Below are 11,935 nucleotides of genomic sequence, written 5' to 3' on the forward strand. Positions count from 1 at the left end.
ACCAGGTACAGCAATAGACAGAACACAGGTACTATATATACTACAATAGATTACAACCAGGTCCTCAATACCAGGTACAGCAATAGACAGAACACAGGTACTATATATACTACAATAGATTACAACCAGGTCCTCAATACCAGGTACAGCAATAGACAGAACACAGGTACTATATATACTACAATAGATTACAACCAGGTCCTCAATACCAGGTACAGCAATAGACAGAACACAGGTACTATATATACTACAATAGATTACAACCAGGTCCTCAATACCAGGTACAGCAATAGACAGAACACAGGTACTATATATACTACAATAGATTACAACCAGGTCCTCAATACCAGGTACAGCAATAGACAGAACACAGGTACTATATATACTACAATAGATTACAACCAGGTCCTCAATACCAGGTACAGCAATAGACAGAACACAGGTACTATATATACTACAATAGATTACAACCAGGTCCTCAATACCAGGTACAGCAATAGACAGAACACAGGTACTATATATACTACAATAGATTACAACCAGGTCCTCAATACCAGGTACAGCAATAGACAGAACACAGGTACTATACTCCAATAGGTACTACGTACTATACCTTACAATCAGGTAAACCTGTTAACCAGGTATTCAGTAGGTACTACACTACGTTGTAATCAGTAGTCATTATACTTGCCATAAGGAACTGTGAATCCACAACTTGTCAACGCAGTCCTCCATTACATTAATTATTAACATCCATTTTACACTGTCTCCTGTACAACCAACACATCCAGTTAAGCGGTTCACTTCAAGCCTGTCGCTCAATAAATATTTACCAAGTCTGAGCTATTCCTGACAAAAAGGCTCCTCTGCTGGTAATGACAACCTCTGACTCATGACTTAGAATGAGGAAATGATGTATTATATTTTAAGTATTCTTAACATAAATTGAAGATTTCCTGCTGATAAAATTTGAAAATAAAACCTTAACCAAAACAATATGAAGCAGGCAGTTTAACAATGAACATTTACATTCTGGATTGTTTTCCTTATATTAAATCACTAACTTATACCTTAATGGTTACCTCGTCCCTTCTTATATCTGTACTTTGTGCTCATTTTATTTCTATTATAAGGAGTACACTGTTTGATAGTATCGCTGATTGTAATGTGTACCAGAACAAAACGTTTGAATTCTTAGTCACTGAAGCGTTTGAAGACTTGACTGTACCTCGTATCCACATCTCTACCATAATCAGACATGCTATATTTATAGGAAGTAAATGTTAAGATGTTCACAGTTAAATATAATTGCTAAGAATTTAAAAAAAATTGAAGACATCTTACACAAAACTGATAAAATGACCTTCTTTTGACAAAGTGCTGGAACAATTAAGAAAAAATTCATACATCTTTTTTGATTCTTATTAATTTTTATTCTTTCACTTTAACAGATTTACCTGACATAAACTGATTGCTGAATCTTCTCTTTATATACCCATAAGTCTATTTATCACAGTCTGAATCTTCTCTTTACATACCCATAAGTCTATTTATCACAGTCTGAATCTTCTCTTTATATACCCATAAGTCTATTTATCACAGTCTGAATCTTCTCTTTACATACCCATATGTCTATTTATCACAGTCTGAATATTCTCTTTATATACCCATAAGTTTATTATTACAGTCCTATGTATTTATTGGACATTTTTTGTTTGTTTTAAATTTTCTTGTCATTTACCTTACACTGCACAGTAAACATGACCAAAAAAATGACCAAAAAAATGTTTCCTTTTCAGTAAACACTTAAATACAAGGCCATTCCTAGTAGAAAGAAGATTTTTTTAACCCTTATAGAACAGTTTTAAAGACTGTGGACATCTACCACAAATAACATACCACAGGTAATACAATACACCTATAAATTATAACATGATAGTCTCCACCGTAATCGACACATGACAGCTTTATATCTAGTAGGTAGTGTCCATTGATAAGTCTATTAATTAATATGTAAATGTTCTATCAAAGCTCAAACAGACACCATTTATTGTCTTGTACAGTTTTGTATTTACTGTCAAGTTCAAAAATAGAACATTAAGGACATAATCATATCAGATAAAATGACAAAGTCTGCATAACTTGTAGATACATGTAGGAGTTATTTCCCTTTGATTACTGAAATGCCTGGCCATTGTTTTATGGCATGGTATTGACATCTTTTTATCCCGGAAAACAAGCACATACACTTTTAGCCACTTATCTAGATTAGTCAGCTGTATTATATGTATAATTTATGAATAATTCCTAAATACATTGGAATACTCCTACAAATGTCAACACAGGAATTCCGGTGAATTGTGTGGTATTTTGTTGCTTTGCCATCAACTTCATTGACGTCTATAACCAAAGTTTACATAAATGTCACCATTACAAGAGAGCTCAACTCTGGGGACTTCATTTAACTTCATGCATTATGTAGTACATTACTGACCCTGCTTTAAAATGTTATTACGTTTTGGTTTTGGTCGTGGTGGTTTCTTTTCGTCTAGACGATTGAATAGTAAATCAAACATTACACCAACATATACTCCAGAAGAGGAAACATTCAATTAAGTGTTAGTATAACTACTGACTTCAGAAAACAATTGGGAGGCGATGTCCTTATTTATAATAGAGGTAGGCCACGTTATTAGGTCCTGTTTGGCACTTATTGTTTGCTTGTTTGAGTGGTTTTGTTACGATAAAAGGTTTTGTATACATAATNTAATTCCAGATATTCTCATTTAATTACATTTGATCTGACCTAAGGAAGTTTACAACCATTAATATGCGTATGACCTGTTGGACTATTTCTGACTACCACCAGTGGGACGACCTGCTGTGTCCAGCACCAAACCTTCCGGCTACTGACCATACATACCTTAGATAATGGAACCAATATCTGACCCCTGTCACAGGTGACACAACAATCACCTGTCCTCACTTAATTGGTATTATATACCTGTAGATGAGACCAACAAGGTTTTACTTGCCCAATACACTATCATAAACACAACAACAAAGCGGTACAAACAAGCCAATATCTTATCTACCGTAAATATCCTTAATAACAAGCCAATATCTTATCTACTGTAAATATCCTTAACATTTGATAGAATTTATTGACGATAACAAATAGAGTATTTAAAGTGTTACTTCGAGTAAAGAGATCTTCACAGAAACAGAAACTATACCTCAAACTTTCTAAGTCAATCCAATCAAATCCAGGTAAATCCTACAACACCTTATTTTGGTATATCTGTACTTTTAGGTACACCTGTACTTAACGAGAGGCGATGATTTGCGTAAAATGTTTGGTTGCTTTGGTAACATAAACGTGTGAATGGATAACATTATCTGTCAAATAACTCCATGATGTCACATAGCCTACAAATTCTCCAGCCAGTGACATTTCCCCCCTCAAAGTCGACATCCAAACTTAAAATAGGAGTCCATCAAAAGTGAGAGACTTTACTGTAAATATTTGTATGGAATGAAGGTATTTTCAGCTATCTGTATTGTCCATCAAGTGTCCACTTATAGAGGGGTGACTCATGTAGTCTGATCACTATGGTCAAGGTTTTAAAAGGAAAAACTAGGTTGTCTATGATTTATACAAGAACTGACCTCCTGTTAACTTTACATTGTCCTATAGTGTCCTGGTCACTGTGGTCACTCGTAACAGACATAGGAAGTGACCCCTAGCTATAACAGTAAATCCTACTAGAGGTGACCCACTCATAAACTCCACTTATTTTACTTAATTGAACCATAAACAGTTTAAGACATGACAGTCATCACTTCCTCATTAAAACCCTACCAGCCCAACTTAAGTGTTTGTACACAAATCTGGTTTACTGTTCGATCTAAAGTTTACAGCACTAACTTGTAATTTGTCTTCAGAAACCAGACACTTTGTGTCTTTAGAAATAGTTGGGTAAGGGGGCTATACGACTGGGGGACAGCTAGATATTTTTAATGCCATATTAAAGTAATATATGTAACTCTGCTTTGAAGTGCTATTTTTTTATATCTGTATCTGTGCATAATTATATCTGTAACTTTAAGTTGAAATACTATTTGTACTGTTGGTTGAAGAAGTATCTGTTAAATCTGCCGTTACTGTATTATCTGTCCTTGTCTCAACCTTTCTTGTTCCATTTTAAAGATGACATGGAAGAAATGAAATATATTATCGGTAAGTTGTTTCCATTTCGTGTGAACACCTAGCTATTTGACTGTAAGACATTCTACATACAAATACAACAACCACCTGCCCCAAGAGCTGTTGTGACTGATTCTATTGACTGAAACATGTTATCACCAACACCTTTGTGTGTGTGAGCTGGAAACATGTGAATCCAACTGACATGTGAGTTTCATAAATATGTGAATCACAATTCAATATGAGAAGATTTCTGTTTTGATATAATTTGATAGAGAATCTTTGTACGATATAACATAATAAATATCAAAACTATATTCTTGACTATGAGTTATTAACCAGGCTTTCATACACCCAGATAACCAGTATCTGGGTTGGTCTGTACATGATACTATTCAATCTCTTTAACACAACGTCACTCCTAGTGCATCCAGAAAAACAGGAAATACCTTCAACTTATCCAGGTCAATCCAATTAAATCCAGGTATATCCTGTTGGCACAGATATTATACCCTTATTTGAGTATACCCGTATAAACGAGCTGTGATGTTTCGGGTTGAGGTTGGCCCCGCCCCCTCTCAGGTAGATATAATCCAAGTATGCCACTGTATCAGTAAGTGATTACAGGTGTGTCATTGTCAGTCCTCATCAGCTGATGTATCTTACTGTACACATATAGCTTGTGTACCTGTAATTATGTGTGTAACACACCTGTTAGTCATGCAGATGTGATCATCGTGTAGATAGGTGCACAGTCATGATATACACGGGTAGGCTGCTGGTTAAAAATAACCCAGATTATCATTAACATGACAAGAATAAACAGTGTGTCATATCATTTTCCAGGTTCATCAGATGAGTGATTGATTTTTCTCTCAGAACGTTGTCTGTACGTGTTGTACCCTGGTATCGCGTTGTATTCCGTCGTTGAATTCCGGAGAGCCACGCAAAGGTTACTTTATAATTAAATCTGCCAATCTAATTGTGTAATACACATTCCCTATCTCAGGCTGGTACCTACACAGTAACATAAATACCAGGGTTTCAATTTTTAGCATCAGGAAAGATATTACAGGTGTTGTATTGTCATATCCACATATACAATATGTATATGTATTGCTGTCAAACACAATGTTGTAGTGAAAAGATTTAATAATTAAAAATAAATCACTTCACTTCCTTTTGTCCTGGTCAGAATAAACAGTCCTTAATGGGAGAAAAATCTAAATGCCACATTGATAAACATACTTCCAAAAATAACTTTTTACCTAAATTTTAAATTTCATTGAAAATTTAACTGCTTATATATCACCAGTTTTATCTGTAATACAGCTCATATCCCCGTTGAAACACATTCGCCCTACCCTTCAAATCCCCACCCCTGGTCCCCAACATTCAACCAACCCCTCCTAAAGATTATACAGTATCTCATACCATTAGCACACTATTCCCTCTACCCCACCCCTCCCACAATCCACGAGCCAGTTTAACTCACCAATTATCCTTTCCTAAAATACTGCATGCATCCAAAATAAAAAGGCCATGCATAGTCCATTTGGTAAGCCAAAAATAATGACAGCAATTATAAAAATATGAAAATAAGAATATTAAGTTGTGTGCCACCTGAAACACATACCCTGAAAGTGAAAAAATACCTGTGTATGTATATAAATTGTATAGACATTCGGGATGCTGCTGCTGCGAGGAGTATATACAACGCTATAGTATTATGATACACACATGCAAACATGCTGAATTACCTGGTCAATCTCCTCCTGTTGGTCCTCTGTCACACTTGGCTCCTCTTGTAGTATCTCTTCCTCTTCCAAGGTTTGTGCCACTTCCTCCACTTGAGATTGTGGTGCCACTTCCTCTTCCATAGCTTGTGGTGCCACATCCTCTACATGCTGTGGTGCCTTTTCCTCTACAGGTTGTGGTACCACTTCCTCCTCCAGAGGTTGTGGCAGCACTTCCTCTTCCTCAACTTGAGGTGCAACATCCTGAACATCCTTTTCAACTTCCTGAACAACTTCCTCTTGCACATACTGAGCTACATCCTCCTGTGGTGCTGCCTCCATTTCCTCTTGGAACTTAACTTCTGGAATTTGTTCCTCTTGTTCAGGCTCAAATTCAGCCTGTACTGGCTCTGGTTCAAGGCAGGTTTCTGGCTCTGCAACAGGTTCCGGAACTTGAGGTTCTTCAGTAGGAACCTGTACCAGTTCTGGTTGGGTTTCTACTGCCTCTGTCTGAACAGGTTCAATTACCTGCTCTTCTTCTTGTGGAATTGCTTCCTCTTCCACCTGGCTGGGATCCTCTTCTGGTTCTTGTTCAGCTACATCATCTACAGCCTCAGCTGGAGCACTCTGCATGTAGGAGTCCATGGATACCTCCTCCACAGTTTCCTCTTCTCCCTCCTCTTCCTGAACAGGCTTGTCTTCAAACTCTGCAGTATTATCCACAGTTTGCGAAATATCTCCTTGAACCTCTTGGTCAACAACTTGTTCAGCAGTTGCATCCTCTTGAGAAGCAACCTCCTCCTGAACATCATTCTGAATTATCTCCCCTTGATCACACACCACTTCCTCCTGATGGGAGGAAGCATCACCATTAACAACACTTACATTTTCATATATTTTTTCACCGTTTTCTACCACTGATTTCTCGCCACTTACCATAATTAACTCCTCCTCACTGGTTTGAGCAGTTTCCATGGTAACTCCAGAATCGTCGCTAGTTACTGTGGTACTTGTTCCCATTAAATCCTCGGAAGGGGATCCATTTGTATTATCCTCACTAGATAAATATCCATACATTGGGTTTTCGGGCTCGGACGAAGCCATGTCTGGTTTCTGTGGTTCCTCGTAATCTGCGGACATCTCGTACAGTGGGTTTGATGAGGGTACAGTAGTAGTATTTGTCGGTGGTTCGTCAGGCTCCAGGTCCGTGTTGATGAGGTCGTACAGCGGGTTTATATTGTTGGATGGGGAGCTGAATCCTTTCAACACATCTGTCTCATTATTGTGTGTCCCGTTGCTTTGTTGTGAAACCTAGACAAGAAAAACAGAAAAAATTACCATAAATCAATTATGTAATTCACTATAATCTCATAAAGTCTGAAATTTAAATCTGATTAGAAATTGGATAGTAACATTATTGTAGACAAAGATACCATAGAACTTTTCATAATTTTTCAAATACAATATTTAAACTATTTACAAATACCAATGTCTCACTAAGCAATATTGAGCTGATTTCATTTTAGAAAAAAAACAAACAATATTGAGCTCATTTCATTCTTTAAATTGAAAGATTGAGGACATGTACTTCATGAAGACTGCAGTCTCACAGTGTGAGATAATTCAAAAATCCAATCAGTATACTGTAGTCTTTATTTTGTAATAACAGCCAGCGAGCTCCAATACGGAAACCCAAAATTATGTGAGGAATGTGTCAATCACGTCAATCACGTCTGCTACCCTCATGAATAATTCTTATTCTGAATTACCTGCCTGATACTTTTAGACAGCAGCTATAGAGAACGGCTGGATGGTTTGAGGAACATTGAACATCTGTGCACAACGCTCTGTGACAATATGCATGACAGCATTAAGAAAATGGACAGAAAATATTTAAGATTACAACTACCCATCCTTACCTCTCACAGAAGACTGTGTTGTTTGACTGGTGGTGGTACATATAGATATAGGAATACTGACAGCTCTAAATACTTCTCAACTGTGTACAACTAGTGGTTAGTACTCCTTAACATATCTATGGTCTTGCAAGAGTTGCTTTGTCTGCAGATGATAATGATGAGCTAGCAAGAGTTGCTTTGTCTGCAGATGATAATGATGAGCTAGCAAGAGTTGCTTTGGGGAACACAATATGATAGATAGATTATACTTAGGTTTTAAAACACAATAGAGTCCATGGGCATGAATGGTTAATCATTATGTTAACCTGAACTCCAATAATCAAACCAAATATCTATAAGCTGAGGGCACATGGCATACCTCAGTAACAGTAGGCGTATATCTTTATGATATTTCATATGGAAAGTTTGTATTTTTCTTGTAGGGTCCCATCTCCTGCATCATTTATATAAGATTTCATCTCTTTGTCTCAAGAATGTTGTATGAACTAAACTACATCTATATGAAAGTGATGAAAACAAAAGTGAAGACTTCCAAATTCAAATCTTTGTATCCCATTTTCACTTTTAATCAGTAATAACAAAAGCCACTGTGAAGAAGACATCCTATTGTCATGTTGAATACACAAAATCAAATGCCCTGTTGAGTTTCTATGTTGTAATCCTGTATCACCGAGGAGTACCTATACCCCGGCTTACATCATACACAGGCTACACCGGATTTAACACCACCAGAATAAAGTGTATAAGCTAGTCGAGTAGGAAACTGTCACGTAGGTCCCCGTCCCCGAGGTAAGGGCAATCCTCTAGGAAGTCAGCACTTTTACAGAACAGGATGGAGTGATACTCATGCATACAGAGTTCTCTCTCTTTATATTTTCATATCATGCTATTTATTATTAAGTGCAGACCTACATTTATATGTCTACATTGAAACATGAAATGAAATTTTATACAAAAATTCAACAAAAAACATAGAACAAGAATGATGATGTTTAAAATGTACAGAAATACTATCATTGTTGTCAACATAGAGGTGAGGTAATGTTCACACTGCAGAGATAGGTAACCTTTATTGTCAACATAGAGGTGAGGTAATGTTTACACTGCAGAGGTAGGTAACCTTTATTGTCAACATAGATGTGAGGTAATGTTCACACTGCAGAGGTAGGCAACTCTTATTGTCAACATAAAGGTGAGGTAATGTTCACACTGCAAAGGTAGGCCCTTTATTGTCAACATAGAGGTGAGGTAATGTTCACACTGCAGAGATAGGTAACCCTTATTGTCAACATAGAGGTGACATAATGTTCACACTGAAGAGGTAGGTAACCTTTATTGTCAACATAGTGGTGAAATAATGTTCACACTGCAGAGGTAGGCAACCCTTATTGTCAACATAGAGGTGACATAATGTTCACACTGAAGAGGTAGGTAACCTTTATTGTCAACATAGATGTGAGGTAATGTTCACACTGCAGAGGTAGGTTACCCTTATTGTCAACATAGAGGTGAAATAATGTTCACACTGCAGAGGTAGGCCCTTTATTGTCAACATAGAGGTGAAATAATGTTCACACTGCAGAGGTAGGTAACCCTTTTTGTCAACATAGAGGTGACATAATGTTCACACTGCAGAGATAGGTAACCCTTATTCTCAACATAGAGGTGAGGTAATGTTCACACTGCAGAGGTAGGCAACCCTTATTGTCAACATTTCTGTGGTATAATGTTAACACTGTACAGACGACAACATTAAATGTCAAACAATGTCACCTGTCCTGCTGCTCTGACTATTGCCATTATTATATTGCTACTAGTAATAAGCATGGAAGTAATTCACATGAAGTACTGAGCAGGTTAACACGTTAAGGGATGAAAATGATTTATTTCTCTATCAAAATCATTCCCGTCACCTAACATTGATATCTGTTCAAAAGATTTTGACATTTGACTTCTGCAGAACACAATCTTCTGGTATTTAATTTCTCTCAAGATTTGTGTGTGCAGCATGTCAACACCAACCCTGAATACATTGTAGTTTATACACCTAGGTCTTACAGTACCTATATACTTACAGGTAACATATTCTGTAGAGACAGATGTATGTAACATTTCACAGCTGACTTATATTTGTGATTTTATCACCAGGTGATTTACCCTTGTCTGTGATTTAATCAATGTCTATCATCTCATAATTGTAGCAGAAAAATGTTATGAACGACAGGTAACTGTAAATTTATGATTGGATAAAATGACTTGATTATCAAATGGATGGCAGACACCATTAGTTGGGTACATCCAGCAGAAAACTTATAAATGTTGTGGACACAAAACACTCCCGATGACACTGATATCTTGTTAGTAACCTAGCTAACTTACACTCTAGCATTCCTGGCAAGCCTACCTGGTGAAGATATAAATACCTGGCTAGCTTAGCCAACCTGGAGAAGAAATACCTGCCAGTTTTGTGGTGCACAAAAAACCCATTGTTTGTGATTTTGTGGTATCAGGAATTCTTATGTTGTACGTCCACAGAATGTGCCTGTGTGTCAGTTACACATACCCCTCCCAGAATATTTAGTGAAATGTTAATTGTTTTTACTACAACAATAAATAACAGCTCTATCAATCCTAGAGATGTCAGACCAGTTATTTATCTATATATATATATATATGGGCAAAAGAAGTAATTCCAACAGTGTGGACAAGTTTAGGTTGTCCAATTTTCGGAGCGATCCGCTCCTTTATCAAGAGTCAAATCAATTAATCATTTATTATGAGGACTATATCTATATAGTCGTCATAACTTCTGTAATAGACATACTTGTACAGTTAGTACATCAACACTATCGTAATGTAACAGTAAATACCTGACCTTTTCTATTCCAATGTCTTACTACACCAAGTACAAAAAGTACTTACCCACAGTAATAAGCTGTCCGATATAATGACAAGGGGCTTCAGCAAGATGTTAATACACACGTACAGCTAGTCAACCCGACAAAAGCACAAGTACCTCCTCAGAGTAGCCGGATGTTTTAACATCGATATGTCCATCCTTACAGCTAGTTATGAATATTCATGATGACCTCATACAAATAATGCAGGGACTGTGTCGACCCTGGTAACCTAATTAGTATGTCTATGATAGGTGTAAAACAGCTTACTACACTTACCTGTACTTTTACATCTAATCACTGTCCTACACTACTTACACATTCATTCATGAAACATTTGTACACACCTGTCTTTGTAGTGCCGGACACGGTCTACTGACTCCAAGTTGAATAAACGTTTACTCAATTTAATCATTTATCCAAATACAATAACAGATCAGAAATTGTCATGATCATTTAAACAGAACAAATTGTGAAGACCTATACAAATACATCGTATAAATCCTCTAATAAACAAAGTTTTCCTTTAGTCAGACATGGTGTGGTTCACTGGAATGCAGTTCTAGTTTAGCTGACTTTACTTTCTAACCAGGTAATCGCCCGTCTTTCATCATGAAACTAATTTTTATGCTTCACTGAGATTTAAATCAAGTGAAGAAAAAAGCAATTCTCCAAATACTTTTCTAGGTGTATACCATCCTATATGGTGATTTGATATCCAGGGTGTGTTGATGTTAAGGTGTTATACATTTACAGGCTGTGTTCTCATTAGTTATAGTAAAAAGAAACCCATAAAACCCTGTTGGATAGACAAACTACCATATATGATCTAAGAATCTGATTAGGCACAATAAGATTGATTGTAGAACCCTCAAATATTCTCAAAAAACAACTTTCTCAAACTAGCCTCAATGGGGGTCAAATACAGTACACAATATTTGAGATCAGGGGAAAGTCAGGTCACAGTAATAAAATCATCCCCTTATGGTTCATTGGTATTAGAAATATTCCCTAATATTTCATCAGTAATAGAAATATTCCCTTAATAGTACATCAATGATGCATCTATGTAAATAAAAATGTGTTGATGGAAGAGAAACCTGCATATTAATGTTATGGTAGCTTGGAAAGGATAAAGAGGAAGTGTGTGTGTGTGTGGGGGGGGGGGGGGGGGGG

The 11,935-nt window shown here is 36.7% G+C and overlaps 1 protein-coding gene and 1 long non-coding RNA gene across 10 annotated transcripts in view; one reads left to right on the forward strand and one right to left on the reverse strand.

Annotated features, from left to right (window-relative positions):
- LOC110465946 (titin-like) overlaps positions 1–11,935 on the reverse strand; it is a 181,897-nt gene that overhangs the window by 108,910 nt on the left and 61,052 nt on the right. For all 9 annotated transcript variants that reach the window (XM_021522217.1, XM_021522209.1, XM_021522193.1 and 6 more), the window contains one exon: positions 5,968–7,254. In XM_021522217.1, coding sequence (XP_021377892.1) covers positions 5,968–7,254 — 1,287 coding nt within the window. The remainder of the gene's footprint in view (positions 1–5,967; positions 7,255–11,935) is intronic.
- The window catches only part of LOC110465995, a 77,973-nt gene that overhangs the window by 14,896 nt on the left and 51,142 nt on the right, over positions 1–11,935 (forward strand). The gene's annotated exons all lie outside the window — the stretch shown is intronic.

This window comes from Mizuhopecten yessoensis, unplaced genomic scaffold (assembly GCF_002113885.1).
Source record: "Mizuhopecten yessoensis strain PY_sf001 unplaced genomic scaffold, ASM211388v2 scaffold1595, whole genome shotgun sequence".
Classification (NCBI taxonomy): Eukaryota; Metazoa; Mollusca; class Bivalvia; order Pectinida; family Pectinidae; genus Mizuhopecten; species Mizuhopecten yessoensis.